General features: G+C 26.6%; 2 protein-coding genes across 2 annotated transcripts; one reads left to right on the top strand and one right to left on the bottom strand.

The window, feature by feature from the left end:
* The first annotated feature begins 2,326 nt into the window (after positions 1-2,326).
* Positions 2,327-7,588, top strand: LOC113385303 (retinol dehydrogenase 14-like). The gene is made up of 6 exons (XM_026623145.1): positions 2,327-2,441; positions 3,645-3,796; positions 5,252-5,389; positions 5,630-5,798; positions 5,860-6,002; positions 7,311-7,588. Exons 2-6 carry the CDS (start codon positions 3,664-3,666, stop codon positions 7,586-7,588), a joined length of 861 nt encoding a protein of 286 aa, XP_026478930.1. The 5' UTR covers positions 2,327-2,441; positions 3,645-3,663.
* Positions 7,589-11,486: 3,898 nt separating this feature from the next.
* LOC113386360 (melanotransferrin-like) lies at positions 11,487-17,028 on the bottom strand. The gene is made up of 14 exons (XM_026624144.1): positions 16,910-17,028; positions 16,505-16,767; positions 16,168-16,323; positions 15,871-16,004; positions 15,550-15,710; positions 15,325-15,469; positions 14,824-15,214; positions 13,069-13,233; positions 12,873-12,960; positions 12,614-12,781; positions 12,324-12,546; positions 12,068-12,255; positions 11,823-11,994; positions 11,487-11,724 (listed from the first exon to the last, which is right to left on the bottom strand). Exons 1-14 carry the CDS (start codon positions 16,983-16,985, stop codon positions 11,487-11,489), a joined length of 2,568 nt encoding a protein of 855 aa, XP_026479929.1. The 5' UTR covers positions 16,986-17,028.
* Positions 17,029-17,043: the final 15 nt, after the last annotated feature.

The raw sequence follows: 17,043 nt of genomic DNA, 5'->3' as shown, positions 1-17,043 counted from the left end.
TTAAAGAAGTTATATCTAAAACCCATTTTCAAGTTCTGAAATTTTTTCCAAGCAAATTCGATATGAAACTTAGATTGAATTGCGCTTATCTAAAAGTTGATATTAAGAGCTAAAACTTTTAGAGATTTTTTTATCAATTTGGAAAATCGAAAATGTCCATATTAAGGACCACCCTAATATATATATATATATATATACATTTTAAACATGAATAATTTTCGTCAAAATAGTTTACAATACATACTTCCATTAAAACCTTTTTAAAAATAAAATTTTATTATGCATCTATTTCATTATTCCCACAAAATTACTGATATTATACAATTGCAAACAACAATTACAATCTATTTTTCAGATTAGTTTTGAAATTTGAAGTAATTTGTTTAATTGTTCTACGATATCCTTGAAATAATGATAATTTGTATTTTGTTTAAACAACTGTCGTTAAAACATTTTTCTTTAAATTTTATGTTTAGTACTAGTAGTACATCAAAATAATTTGTGTGTTTTAGTGTTAGTGTTCATTTTATTATTAGCTCTGCGAAATTTATTTATTTATTATAATTTTTCTATCGAATTATAAATGGTGCAATTAGTACGTTAAATTAAAATTTAACCTTCATTACAGCAATTAAATTTATAAAACCAGTAATAAGCTTTTATAATGAGTTGTATACACCTCTTGACAAGTAATAGTTACTACCATTAAAATGTAATTATATGTTAAATTAATATGAAGAAACGGAAGTTATTTATATAGCTGAGATATGTGATTTGCTATAAATGGATATGTGGTAGATCGAAAATTTCCATTATTATTTTTAGATTATAAATATATATATATATATATATATATATATATAATAAACTTGTTTCCTATCAATAGACTTGATATGCATTTAAGAAATTCTGATTCTGAAACTATTTTGATGTCTGTATGGACCATAACATTGAACGCATGAAGATTTTTAACTGGTTTTTGACCGACAAAAAACATGTATATAACTATTATGTATTACATATAAATATTTATAAAGATTATAACCATTACATAAAACTATAACATACATATATCTCTATAGGTATACCTATAAAAAATCATAGTTTTAGGTATACCTATATCTGAAAATTTAGAAAAAGTTGGGAAAAGTTATTCAAGATTCTAAAATATGATTATTACATAGATTATGATTATGTACATAGATATGGTTATGTATGTATATACACATAGATATATTATTTAAGAAATTTTTTTAAAATTTTGTTTTTATTATTATTATTTCTGGTGTTTTGAGCTGAAACTGAAAGTGAATTTGTTAAATAGATTTAGAATAAGATAGTCTTTGAAATTTTATTATTTAACAGCTATCGACATTTAATAGAATTTATGAAAAAAATGCCTAAAATACACATTTTTAAATAAACGTGCACATATTCCTGTGAGAACTTTCAGTTTTAACACAATAAATAATAATAAAAAAGACAAAAGTAAAAAAATACAAATACTTTAAGCAATATATCTATATGTAAAGAGCACATTCATATTTTAGAATCGTGAATATTTTTTTCAGTCTTCACCAAGTTTTGAGTTTTTCGGGCAAAAATCGAATAATGCTTATATAATAGTCGTATATTATTAATTCATAATATAGAGAGATTTGCAAGCAAATAGTTACACATGCTTTATTGCTGTGGTCAGGAAACCGGGGTAAATTACCCCAAATGGGGTAAAAATGGAAATTTGGGATAAAAAGTATTTTAATTGATATTGACTTTATTTGCTACGTAGTGGACCGTAGAGTGGTACAAGGACTATAATCCACGGATGATTATGTGGCATTAGTAAATTTCTCTAGAATAAAAAGTTTTACAGCAAATAAATAAGATTGACTTAACATACTGGCAATTTCTAAGATTGATAAAATTAAAATTCAAATTAATCAAATAGATAGAGAATTTTCTTTGCCATGGGGGTAATCAACGTAATCAAGTAATCAACTTAGACAAAAATATTTTGGGGTAATTATTAAAAATGTTCCCCGACAGCTGCTCTATTGATTTTCATACCAATTTAATATAATTACTTTACGAAATTATTATTATGTTTACTGAGAATTATAACTATGTGATTTATTACTATTTTTTAATTTTTTTTTAATTTTTTACTAAAATGTTTTTTACACCTATTGGTAGATTTGCCCGTGTTTTTTTCCTCTTTATTATTATTTAGCATACTGCAAACGATCAATTTTTATTGACAACACAAGAATGGTGTGCATAAGTCCTATAAAACTGTTTTCGTTTTCGTTTCAGCATATGATGTCCTGTTTATCAGCCTTTTTGAATAATCTGTGGGTTCAAGCGTTTGCCATCGTAGGACTCGCGGCCCTTGCGACTATAGCCGCAGTTATTAGACTCTATGCGCACATCACTTGCGGAAGGTAAGAATATAGAAAGGACAGGTGAAACTAAATGAATATTTTTGAATGATTCCCATCCAGGACAATCATAATATACACCTAGTGGCGTCGGAACCGTGTATTTGTGAGCTGAGCCCACCCAAAATCTCGAAATTTGAGATTGACTAAAATGTCTAAAAAAACTCACTGGCTACCTAAAAAAAAAGAAAACAAGAGCCCACCCATAAAAATACATCTATCCTCTGTTTTTCACGGAGATAAGTTCTATAAATTTATAGAACTTATCTCCGTGAAAAACATAAAAATGTATTTTTCGAGTTACACGTTTTTTTAAAAAAAACGTGTAACTCGAAAAATACACTTTTATGTGGAGCAACCGTTCTATATGGAAATCATCATAAAAATGCCCTTTTTGCCAGTTTTTAATATGATGAATAACAAACAGATTGTTCGAAAAATAAATATTATTACATGTAATATCAAACACGTTTAATAAATTATTACAATTAATAAAATAAAATTTAGTTTTGATCTTAAAACCGTAAGTTCCTATTTTATCTACATATTTCCATCATAGACTACTATAAATTCATAATTGTACGTCGATTTATCTGTACAATTATGTTCTTATTTAAACTTTGCACTAATTCTATAGACTGTCCTCTTATTCTTAATCAACTATCCTTTAATGTTCCAAGGCTATCTACGCGTTCACAATTATTTTTTAATTATCCTACTCCTAAATCTAATTCTCTCTTAAATTCGCCTATTCTACTTATGTCCTCTAACTTTAACTTAATTAATAATGAAATAGATATTCACAACACTTCACCTAATCAAATAATCTCCATCTGCACAAGTTAACCTTTTTATTTTCTTTTTAAATATCTCATTATTTTATCTTATTCTGTTTATAAATAATATTGTTACATTCTGCATTATATGTAATTTTATGTAAGCATTTTATGTTAATAACTATATATTGTAATTTTGTATATATTTTAATTTAATTGTTATTCATTATGTAAAATAACTGTATTTTTGAGTCCTCTTGGAGTAATCTGTGGGCTATATATTTAAATAAATAAATAAATAAATAAATAATTGTAACATACATTTTGTAGTGTTGTAATTTGACAGTAAAACAATGAAAATGTTATTGTAGATATAAGATAATTATAATTTAGTATTTATTATTATTAACATTATATTTTCATTATCAAGGTGTCATTCAACACGTAAGATGTCCGGGAAAACTATTATAGTAACCGGAGCAACCGGAGGCATAGGCCGGGAAACGGCGGAGGAATTGGCCAGGAGAGGTGCCAGGGTTATACTGGCGTGCAGAAATGCCGACAGTGCTTGCAAGGCCCGAGGTCAGTAAATTAGTAAATCTTAGCCATATATAATGGTTTTCTTAATATTTTGAATATGTATGTTTGAAATAATCACATTATAGTCAAAAGTTAGGTTTTTACAAATATGGGTCTAAATATATTGAAGTAGTTTGCAAAGTTACCTGTTTGTGTGTTAGAAAAGTTTGTGTTTTTAAAAGCGTTTATTGAAGAAAATATTTATTTATAGTAATATTAATTTCATTTAAGCACGATTCAATTCGTTTCGGTACAATTAATGTTATAATAATTTAGATATCTGATTAAAATTAATTTTACTCTATCATGGCTTGAACAAACTTTCGTAGTTTCAAATATAGATCATACTTAGTTTATTCTTGATAGATAAAATTATAAATTTGAGAAAATGTCGATGAAAGGTCTAATTTTGACAAACGCCAAAAAATCGATAATTATTTTTGCAAACTTTGACGAATTTTTAAAATTAAACCACTTGTCGTAGGGCCATAATATTTTAGTATGATCTATAAGACTATGGTATCAACCGTCAAAAAATAATGATAAAAATTGTCGATATAAATTCTTTTAACACTTTATTACAAGAAAATGGCCTGGCTGATATTTACCGAAAACTCATCAGGTCGATTCCCAACCAATATCTTTCAAACGGTTTTTGAATTTTTAAAATCGATTCAAATTGCGGGCTAAAACGTGGACGAAAATTTTTTCACTTTTTTGCGATTTACAAAGAAACGGTTTGGTCGATCGTAGTACAAAACTAAGGACAAACAATAGTCCTCATCGAGATACATCGAATGGTTTTTAAATTTTTTAAATCGATTTAGCCGTTTTTGAGAAAACGTCGATTTTCTGAAATCAAATCTGTTCACACACACACACGCACATACTTTTTCCAAATTTGGTCTCTTTCGATTCAGAATGGCTTGAAACGCCCAAAAAACATAAAATTAGCGATTTTTTTATGAAAAAATTATTCATCCTTTGGGAAGTTAAAAATGAATCGTATTAAATATATGTAAATATAGAGAAAAATTAAAATTAAACATAGATAAAACAATATACACATTGCTATAATTCTCTAGTTTTTTGCCCTATTTCGAAAAAGTTAGGGGATTTGCTCGAGCCGTGCCATACCGTTGGCCTTACGGTGTTGGACGGTAGGTCAAAGAACTACAAATTTTAAGACTCAACGGTATATAAAATACTAATCGCCAATTATTATTCGTTCATATAACTTTTTGATTGATGATTATATTTAACTTGAGCCCACAGTCTACAATTTAAACATACGACCTCTTCTCTAGGGGCCCTAATTGGTCGCATACAAATTTTTCATTGCAAAAGAGCCGAGTACATCAAAATTGTGTATTCTTTTTCTAAAATCTATCATGCTACTATTTGTTTCAAACTACTATAAATTTAGTTTTCCAGATATGTTTTAATTATAATTTTCAGATGAAATTGTATCTGCTACTGGTAATCGAGATGTTCATGTAAAACTTTTGGATTTATCTCGAATGCGATCTGTTCGCGAATTTGCTGCCGATGTACTTCGCACCGAAACGCGGTTAGATGTTTTGATTCATAATGCAGGTAAGTTTCAAATTACCTTTATTGTTCGGGCGATTTAAAAATATTATTAATTTCAAAACGAATGCTCATATTTATCTTGAAATAAGAGTATAAATTGCACCACAATCAAATAACAATGGAAATATTGCGCAGAAACAATGAATGAGTGTCGCATAACAGGAATAAGATATAGTAAACAATTACACAAAGGGAGTTTGTTTTTGTGTGTTATATAACTATCAATATATTTTTCGTTTTAAGGAATGGCCGACGTTTTTCGCAAACAAGTTACTGAAGATGGTTTAGAAATGACCATGGCGACTAATTATTATGGACCATTCCTACTGACCCATTTGCTGATAGACTTATTGAAGAAATCAGCACCAAGCCGAATTGTAATAGTTGCTTCAGAACTATATAAATTCTCAAGGTATTATTTATTAATTAAATTAATCACTATTTCCTATTTCAAATTATCATTTTATTTTTAGATTGAATCTAGAAAATCTGAATCCAATAAACACATTCCCAGCATATCTTTACTACGTATCCAAATATGCAAATATTTGCTTCTCAAACGAACTTGCAAGAAGATTACAAGGAACTAATGTTACTGCTAATTGTTTACATCCAGGTATGAATTTAGAAATAAACAATATTATGGAATGCTCATCAAATAATTTCTGGTATTATAAATATTTGCTCATCAAACAATATTCTAGTCTAGAAGACTCTTTGACAATTAGCTAATTAATTTGACTATAAAATGTTATTAAACAAAATGATGGGAATGCTCGTTGATTAAAATAATTTTAAATAATTTCTAATTAATTCTGGTATTTTATACATAAACAATACACAAGATATAAATGCTACTGATATCGAAATTATAAATAAAATAAAAATAGAATGTCATCATACACTTTCTACTAGAAACAATAATCATATCACCTTTTTGTTAGCTTTGTTAAATGTATTTATTAGATAAATTACTAAATGTAGTGAAATTAATTATATTCGACCATTAATCACCAACTGATATATTCCGAACTGATTTTGAATTTTTTAATTGGTTCAGGATTCATTCATTCAAAAACGCGAGTCTTTATTAAATGACTTTTAAATTTTTGAAGAAAACGTCGACTAAAGGTCTAATTTTGGCATTGTAATTTTTGAAATGTCATGACATAAAATTAGCAAGTCGAGTTTTCTGCAAAACATAAACGTCTCCTTTCTATAGAATTTCGAGAAACAATTTCTAGAGAATCAAAAAAATTAATACTGTTAATTTTTATAACATAAATAAAAAATAATATAATCTAGAAAATGTTTTATAAATACCAATGAGTATATAATTATACAAATGAGTTTTTCAGAGCACCGTGTTTGAGAAAAATATGATTTGCAAAAAGAGAGTGCTATAACGCCAAAAAGTGCATTTTCAGATTAACATTTCAAAAAAGTTGATATTTTGATCAAAATTTCTAGTTTCTAGTAATACTTGCAGCCCGCTTAATAACGTTTTTGTGTATAAATAAAACTACAAACAAAACTACTTACTACAATTTAATCATATTTTATAATATTCACCTGAAACATCCTGTTAAATGTAATTGAACATCATCTGTCAAAAATATTTGATATTTGACGTATGGGCCGCTGTCCATTGTTTTATTTAAATTACGCTTCTACAAAAATTTTCAAGTTAAACATGTAAAGTTTCTACGCGATTTTGAAATAATATCTCACCTTTCCGACAACCTACTAATTAGAACGAATTTTTCAAGACAAAGACTGGCCAAATCCGTACAGCCATTTTAACATTTTACCCTACCTAACATTTAGTCTAGCTTCATTTTATATATATATATATATATATATATATATATATATATATATATAAGATTCAATAAATTTATTCCAAATTGCTTTTTCCCTGCAGGTATGATCGACTCCGGTATTTGGCGCAATATTCCCTTCCCTCTAAACTATCCAGTCAAATTAGTGACCAAAGGATTTTTCAAGACTCCTAAACAAGGTTGCCAAACGACGGTCTACTTGGCAGTATCTGAAGAAGTTGAAGGCGTCAACGGTAAATATTTCTTAGATTGCAAAGAATCGTCATTAAAAGCCGGTGCCAAAGACGAAGCAAAAAATAAGAAACTTTGGGAATTGTCAGAAGATTTAGTTAAATTGCAGCCAACTGATCCGCGAATTTAAACTGGAAAATAGTGCTAAATCTATGTTGTATGTCTGACCAATTTTATAAAATTTTGTAAATGTTATTTTTTAAACTTACATAAGAAAATTATCTACTTATATAGTAGGAGCAAGATGTTCATGATTTTATATAATATGCTCCTACTACTACTTTTATAATAATAAAAATATTAGGTGAAATATATAAAGAAAATTGCTGTCAATTATGATAATAGTAAGAACATTAAAAAAAATCTAATTGAAATTTGTTAAAAATTATCATTAATATTAAGAACATTTAATTTTTCAATTGAATAATATTGAAAGTTTTTCCAATTTAAATCGATTATTTTTATGCTTTTATTGAAATTGCAATAAATAAATCCAGACTTAAAATATTGTTATAAGGAAATCTTTATTATTTATAAAGAAAAAGTATATTTTTTGCTTGATCGATAAAAAATTAAATAAAATGGGATTTTATAAGCATAATTACATTATTTTATACATTATTTTTGTTATAATTTATTTTTGTTAATCAAGACTTTAATGTCTTATTCAATTATACCTTATTACGTTATTATTAGTGTAATGCGTTATTTTAGAGGCAAATAAATTATTATTTTTGAAGTAAAAAAATCAATAATCAAAAATCGCACACATTATGTAAAGTAAATTTGTTACTAATAATTTAAATATATTTAAATTGTTCTGTTTTGAACTTCATTAAGAATATTATATAGATCATTATAACATTATATTTTGCTTTACCAATCCTAGGGCATTCCAAACTTAATTAAACAATATGCTTTTACTTATAATTTACCATGTATTTTAAGCATCAAACTCAAGTATAAATAAAGACAATGAGTAGTAAACATTTTGTGTTTTCTTCTTCGTAACACCAGATGCACAAAAAATGGATTGTAGTCCAAGAAATAAGGTTGTTAAGGTTTTAGGAGTAAAAAATACTTTTTTAGGAACGTGGAGCCGGTTTATCAGCAACTCCAGCGTAGAACTCTACATTAGCGTACACCTGATATAAGAAATATTTTTTTAATTCGATAATTAACTTCTTAGTACTTTATAGTATTTAACGTCATGTTAATTTTAGATTAATTAAATATTAATCCATTTTTAGTTAAAGAAAAATTTTGTGTGTTTTCACCCTGCAAGCAGCGATACACTACGTTCATTTTCATATCAATTAGACCAATAAAATTTTCACTGCTAAAGTATAATTGCAATCTTAAGGGATAATACCACTGTAACCCTTTCAAAAAAATTGGTTTAAAAATACTTTGAACCTAAATAGCTATTATGAGAAAAATTATTTCCTATTTTTTTTTGTAAGCTATAGTAGCACTCTCCTCAAGAGCATCAAATGGCTATGATTCCCATATTTTTTATTTTCTCACAATAATTATTAATTTATTTAATTTAAAATTACGCTTAATTTCAAAGTTTTATTACCATTTCTTCTATCCAAAAAAATACATAAAAGCTCGTTTTTAAGCTGTTAGAGCCGTGTTACCTCTTCAATTTTACTAGAGGATAAAACCCTAACTTTATATAAATTTTGTTCAAATTTTTAGAAAATTTTTTCAAAGTCATGAGAAACATAAAAAATAACTGATATTAATATAAATTCTTAACCACTTACCCCTGCAATTCCAGACAGCAACACAATAACACCAACGATGAAAACTTTATTATAATACGTTTGAAGTTCCTTATTTTTTTTATGCCAACATCCTTTGGGGCTCGGCATATCGTTAAGGGACATATCAAAACATTCAACGGGTTTCAAAGGAATTTTACATGGCTCGTTCTCGCAAGGTGGTGGCGGAGTCCCGTAGCGACGAGCTTAATAAAAATATTTATGCAATCGGTTACACCAAATTATATTGCCCTAATGATAAAATAATGAGAAATATAATTCAATATAACAATTAAATTTACGTTTTTGCGTTCCATTCTATTTTCGAATTCAAGGATTCGTAAATTTTGCACAAACGTCAGTTTGATTCTGACGCCATTTTTAAACGAAAAATATTTTTTACATTGCAATAATTCAAAGTTTAAAGTATTATTGTATAATGATACAATAAACAATAAACGAACTTCATTATATTTAATATATCAATAATTAGGTATTTTTAATTGCTGAACGAATATCAAATAAAAGTTACACTATAAATTATAAACGGCGAGTACCTTCAACAATATTATCTATCAAAAAATATTAATACACTTACCTAGATTCCTCGCAGAATTTCTTACAGTATTAAGAGCACGAAACATTTCTAAATCCAACTATATATTTTTATATATTCGTGAAATACAATGAACACTTGTTTATCTATAATAAACACCTTGTTTTGTTTTAATTCTGAACTACTGCGATCACTGACATCCCTTAAATATTTTAACGGTTGGTACAACTTCTTCCGCTATAATTAAAATAATGTAATTTCAAAGTATTTAAAGCATAAATAAATTTAATTTTTGATTGATTAATTATTAATTAATTGTAATATGATTGTAATTATCAACACATTTTCAAATTAGGCGAAATTGCGAATTCAGACCAATTTTATATATACAAGCTTGCCAATATACAAAAAATAAAAATAACAAATATAATTATTTGAATTCAAATTTTGATATTTTGATATGAAATTAGTGTAATATTTAAATTTGGTGCATAAGGCACTGATCAAATATATACAATAATATTTAATTGAATATTTGAAAATTTATGTAATAATTAGACTATACATAAGCACTTTTCGTAGGATTTTTTACATACTAGTTTCTTACATAACAAAAAAAATTATTGTAAATATATGCATCACATTTATTGATTTTATTAATATCAATTTTTATCTTAAGTGTTACATATAAAAGGCACTATACATTGAAAGTATTATATAAATAAATATGCCAAATATAATAATAATTTTGCTTATCTATTACATTATTCTATTTCGAAAGTTTCAATGATCTACAATTCAAAGAAAAAAATTCATTTTATTCAATAAACTTAATAGCAAAGGAATGTTTTCTTTTTTGTCAATAACATATAAAGCCTAGCATAATAATATAAAATAACAAAGGATATAGCTGTCTACTTCAAGAATTTTATGAGTTATTTATAAACTATATTACACTATCTATCATTAGATGCTTACTATTAAAATGCTACAAAAATATTATGAGTAAATCATATATAACATTTGTACTAAATATTACATATTGAACATTATTTCCTGCAGACTATTTCTTGAAGTTAAACTGAAAAATAGAAAAAATTGTACACACCGCAATATTTTTAGTTTAATCAATTATTTATGCATCATTGTAGTGCATGCTTTTTTATTATTACTTGATTAGTTTTTAACTATTTTTGAGATTACAATAAGATTCTAATTAGTTATGTTAAATCATGTTAAACCCATAAACCTTCAAGGATTAATTTTCACATTTTTTAAAACATATTGATAGTAATTTTCCATGCAAATAAAGCCATTTCTTCATGTAAAATATGCTACATATTGCTTATTTCAAAAATACATATAATTACATACAATTATTATTTGATATAAAATTTAAGTACATAAGATAAATTGCACTTCATACATTGGACGGAATAAATAATTATCACAATTGCTTGTATATAAAGGTACAAGCATGTTATTTTATTTTTTAATAATATTTTTTAAAAAATGTATTATCAAATTGTTTTTAATTTCAAATATTAATACTATCAAAACAGGGATAAAAACTATCTATCAAAATAAATAGTTTTCCCACTACCAAAGAAATAATACAAATATTATATGGTAGTAGGTTATTAATAAATTATAACATATATATTCAGAATTAGTAAATTATTAGTAAATAAAACTTAATAAAATCAGCAATGCATTGTACTAATTTTTAATGTAAACATTAATGAGATAAACAAGCTGAAAACATGCATTTTATTAGAGGAAGCACCTGCTTGACAATCCACAATTCGCCTGGCACGCATAAAATCTTGTCCTAAATACAAATCATAACGTCTTTTCTCTGGCTTAATTACTTGTAACTGCTGTGTTGCATCTTGGAAAATCAAATCACTATATGGTGGAGTTGAATAGAACATGCTGAAACTAAATATAAAAGTTCAGTTATGAAATTTTCTATGCCAGGATGCATAAAATTGATCATATAGCAAAACTGCTTTTCAAACAGATTTTGTATAATTTACCTAAAGTCATCTAAATCCTTTCTTCCATAATATTGTTGAGCATAAATGAATAAATTAATATATGCATTAATTTGAGTTTCGTTGTACGCATAACCGCCACGAGTCACTACAGCATTTGCCTTTACAAGACCTAAATTACAACGCATGTATTCTTTCATACTGGCTCTCGTACCTAAAATAATTCAGCATTCAACTTTAATGTCTCAGTTTATTAAAATCAAAATAAAATAATTTATGTTAGTTACCATCAGGACACAGCAACTGAAAATCATCATTTAGTGTATTTCTTGCCCACCATTCTCTTCGTTTTCCACCGGTATTTTCGGAAACAGTTGTGTGTTTAACAAATGCAACATGACCACCTCCTTCCACTAAACACCGGAATGCGCCTGTATGACCATAATAGTCTTCTGCTGCATCCCGCCGGCAGTACCTAATTTTATTAAAATAGATTATAGGTCAAATAAATATAATGAACAAAATGAACATTTGCGAGTTTACCTAAAACTAGCTCCATGACACAGATCACACATATTATCGTAAGGAACACCAACATTATATTCAGTACTGAGAGCTCCTGGAATACAACTTTTACTGAAATATTCAGAAGCGGCTCTCATACTGTCACAGCCATATGGCCTGATCCAACCATTAGCCAATAGATAAGCCATTGGATACACCCATCCTGCGGCGGTATTAATACCAGTATGGCATGTGTTTTTGCCTGTAATATAGTAAATCACAAATATGAAAAAAATGCCAGTGCTATATTTAATTAATTTGTTCAATACCTTTCAAATATGTCAATTCAGTATCAGCATCTTCTTCTTTTGCAACAGCCACCACATAATATTCAGGTTCTCCTAAATTATAAACCTCAGATATTATAGGAATTAGTTCATATCGCAATCCTGCTGTATATACATCACTTGCATCTAATACTGTCACATCTGCAACACCTGTTTTATAATTAAATAACACAGTGATTATTTCACATATTTAATTAAATTTCATATATTTTTTTATTAATAATTAAAATTTACAAAATACCTGATTGAATAGCTTGCATACAATGAATGTGAGAATGGCTTTTATAGCAAGTCATTTCTGGTTTTAATAGTTGGGCTTTCATTGCTGTCTGTAAAAGTATAAACGAGAATAAATAAAGATTCTAATGTAATTCCTCTGAATTAATTTTCATAAACACATTTTTAAAATCGTATTTTATAACGAAAAGTTTGCTTACTCTCATCTTAATACATTTTTCCATTTCAGCCTCTGATGTAACGCATAATGTCATTCTATTAACAGTACATTGCCTTACTTCCAAAATAGAATCCAGCGCTTTGTCTAAGTATCCAATATAAGTCTGTTTATTTTCTGGTAAAGAAACTAATCCAATGCTTGTATCCTAAGACATAAGATAGATATAAAAAAATTATTTAATAGTAATAATAATAATAATTACTACAAAAAAGCTAAATTTCATGGTATAATGTAAAAAGAATAATCAATCCTGATTTCTAGAATAGAATTTTTTTAGATTTTAGGATTTCTACATTTTAGGATTTCTAGATTATAGATTTTTTAGACTTTAGGATTTCTAGATTATAGATTATATTCTAGATTTTTTAGGTTTTAGATGTTAGATTTTTAGTTTTAGAATTTTTCGAATTTAGATTTTAGGTTCTACATTTTTGGTTTTAAGTTTTTTAGATTGTAGGATTTTCAGATTTCACGATTTGTAGATTTTTAGATTTCACTAATTTTAAATTTGTAGATTCTTAGATTGTTAGATTTTAGGATTTTTAGATTTTTTATTCTAGATTTTTATTAGATTTTAGATCATTTTAGATTTTAGATTTGTGTAGATTTAGAGTTTTAGTCTTTATTTTTTTTTTATTTATGGTTTTTAAGATATTATACTTTATAAGATATTTTAGATTCATATTTATTTTTATTTGTGTATTTTGTGTATTAACACTTTATAATCCATTTTTATTTATATTAGTAAAACATAGTAATAATTTTTAAAGCAGGCACATAAAATTTATTTCCAGTCATTTATTTTTTCGAGTGAAAAGTTTTTGTTTTCCAATTTAATCAGTATCAAAAATAAATTCATGACAAATTTGAATATGATTTATAAAAATTACGAAATGATTATCAAAATGGCTAATGAGTTATACTTGGCAAGATTCATTATCATGTATAAAGTCTTAGATTTTTTAATGCGACCATTGCATTTTCCTAGAGTGATTTATGAATTACTAACATTTAAAAAATGTAACATACAAATTCTTGACAAAAGTCATTGCGCCAAGATGTTAATAAATTTATCACATTTGATTCACCTCGGATTTTTATTAATAAGTGTACTACTCAGTATTTTCATAACTAATGTATTTCGATACATTTACTATTGGAAATATCAATCTTCTGTTGATTTAGTGCTATTCAGATGGGAAGGCTTCCTGATCTTATTCTCAATTACATATTTGTTTGACAATGTGGTTGATATGATATTGCAATATGAAATAATTCCAACGTGAGTAATTAAAAACAATAAAAATGTAAGTAATTAAAACTTCTTCTCTTTTCAGTGCAACAAAATGTAAGATTATCAAGAAAACTCAATAAAGCAAGCAAATGAAGTGAAAAGAATGAGCAGAAACTCTATATAGAATGATCTATAAATGTAAATTATAATTTTTGTGTATACCTATTCGTGTTTAATAATTATCTTTGATAAAAATATAAAATAAATCACTCAATATTTGAATTGCATTGCAATCAGATCTTGAGAATCATTATTACGAATTTTATGTTAAAAGAATTTTTGATTGAAGCAAATTTAAATTTTCAAAATCAATTCTTTTTATTTAAAAAATTTCTTTTTAAATTTTTAAACTGGAATTTTTGTTGATTACTATTGTGTAGCTTTGTAACTCTGAATAACTATTAAGCATGCAATTGCTTACTTCACATTTCTATTAATCACCTGAAACATTAGATTCAATCGTCCGACATATCTATTAGACTCGAACAAATCAAATTTCTCATAGAATGATGGATCAGCACTTGCATTGTATCTCTCGCCATAATCGTTGTCGATACTGTCATGCTTTAAATTTCTATAAGTATTATTGTAAGGATCATAATCATTATTCAAGTCTCTTCCATAGTTATTATTGAATCTGTTATTGTTATTGTAGCTCCCTTGATTGTTACGATTGTAATCTTGAAAACCAGAATTACGGTTGTAATCTGGATTAAAATTTTGATCTCGATTAAAATCATTATTTGAATTTGACCCAAATTGAGTATTATTATAGTTTGATTGCCTTGCATAGGAATATCTGGATGCTAATTGTTTTAAGAATTGGGTATAGCTGAAATGTGAAATCAAAAGTTACAAAATAATCAAAAAATATACTATCTAATGAATATTACTAACCGATATCTATTTGAATAATCTATTTGAATAATGAATATTACTAACCGATATCTATTTTCATAGTTGTGTGCAGATGTAGTGACAATTGCATCAGATGGTGATGTTCCCCAATTACATTGTCGATATTCAGAAATCGGCTTTCTAGTTCCATCTGTGCACAACAATTCAAATCTGCTTTCCTGAACACTTCCTAAATTAATAAACAAATTCAATTTTACCTTTTAAGCATTGATGTTAAAAATATCAGCAATATAATTAAAAACTACTAACTGAATTCTTTGCTCCTTATCATTTGTTGCACAGTGTCATGTCTTAGAAAAGCAATGTCACCAGCTTCTAAAAGACATCGAAAAGCTCCTTCGTACCCAGCATAAGGATCTTTTGAGGTACATTTTCCACCAGCCACTTTACCAGTGCACAAAGAACACAATCTAAAAACAATAATTTTAATTTATAAAATAGATTTAATCATAAACAATTGCAAAAATTTATTCTTCGTAAAATCTTATTAATGTTAATTTTAATTCTTAACTTGTATGAAAGGAACATGCCATTCGTTATTGGTATTATATGTAATAATAATTAACTTACTTATCAGAATTATCGCCAATAGGATTATACTTGTCGGTTAATGAATTTACAGCACAAGAAGGTCCAAAATACTCTATAGCTGATTTTACATGATTGTTGCAATCAATTATTTGCATACCTCCCATTTGCATCAACTAAATAACAATAATAGCAACTAATAACATTTTATATACATACAACTTTTTAAAAAATTAAATGAAATGGTACACTTACAATAGATCCATAAAAAAAGTTATGGATTTATAATATTAAAAAATCGTATAAAATTATACTCATCCAATTGCTGTTAACACTTACAACATGAATTGGTAAAACCCAGCTAGCGTAATATCCAACACCTGCAAAACATGCTTTGACTCCACGCAAATCACTTAATCTGGTAACTTCTGGTATCGTACCAGTTTTGACTACAGCTACTGCATAGAAATATTTGAAGCCGCCATCATATTGCTCCTAAAAATTATTTATATAAGTATTAAAAAAATAACAATTTAGAACAACATGAATAATACTAGCGCATTATCTTATGTACATCATTGTCATTGTTTACCAAGTAGCTTTTGATGAACACCACTTACAAAATTACAAAATTAAGTTCATATATAGTTCTCGTTTGTTGCAAACAAGTATGTACCTGCATAATAGGTATAAGTGAATTATATCTTCCAGCAATGAAAACATCTCCGGCATCTAAAGTTACAAAATGAGCCTTTTCAGAATCCAAGAGTGTCATGCAGTCTTGTTTATTAAATCCTTGAAGACATTTTAAAGTTAAAAAATCTTCTTTAAATAAAGCACGATCTCTTTCTAAAGCTTTTGTCAAATTTTGGCATTTATATTGCTCTTCCAATGTTACAGTACACCAAGTTATTTGCTCTTCTTCTTTTAGTTCTTGGCCTGTAAATAATAATATTTGTAAACAACATGATAAAAGTCATTCATTAATAGTGTGCAATTAATTTTTCAACTCAATTTTTTAAATCCAATAATCTAACTAAAAGTTAATTAACCTAAATGAATATGTAGGAATAGAAATTACCTAAACTAGATGAAGTTATTATAGCATATAATGATATAATTAACAAATGTACATTTATAAAATTAAAATAAAACATTTTAACAAATTAAAATAAATGTTGTCAAAAACTAAACATTTTTTGACAAATTACAATA

The sequence above is a fragment of the Ctenocephalides felis genome, unplaced genomic scaffold (assembly GCF_003426905.1).
Source record: "Ctenocephalides felis isolate EL2017-DRISC unplaced genomic scaffold, ASM342690v1 CF-g0.4_SCAFFOLD_03571, whole genome shotgun sequence".
Taxonomy (NCBI): domain Eukaryota; kingdom Metazoa; phylum Arthropoda; class Insecta; order Siphonaptera; family Pulicidae; genus Ctenocephalides; species Ctenocephalides felis.
The sequence above is the reverse complement of the archived record's forward strand: the minus strand, read 5'-3'. Positions and strand labels throughout refer to the sequence as shown.

Excerpts from the sequence above, each read along its gene's own strand:
- LOC113385303 (XM_026623145.1), top strand. The coding sequence starts at position 3,664 with ATGTCCGGGAAAACTATTATAGTAACCGGAGCAACCGGAGGCATAGGC. Across the intron at positions 5,390-5,629 it reads TGTTTTGATTCATAATGCAG|GAATGGCCGACGTTTTTCGC; the intron begins GTAAGTTTCAAA and ends TTTCGTTTTAAG. Across the intron at positions 6,003-7,310 it reads TGCTAATTGTTTACATCCAG|GTATGATCGACTCCGGTATT; the intron begins GTATGAATTTAG and ends TTTTCCCTGCAG.
- LOC113386360 (XM_026624144.1), bottom strand. The coding sequence starts at position 16,985 with ATGTTTTATTTTAATTTTATAAATGTACATTTGTTAATTATATCATTA. Across the intron at positions 12,256-12,323 it reads TGTCATGGAGCTAGTTTTAG|GTACTGCCGGCGGGATGCAG; the intron begins GTAAACTCGCAA and ends TAATAAAATTAG. Across the intron at positions 11,725-11,822 it reads AAGGATTTAGATGACTTTAG|TTTCAGCATGTTCTATTCAA; the intron begins GTAAATTATACA and ends TTTTATATTTAG.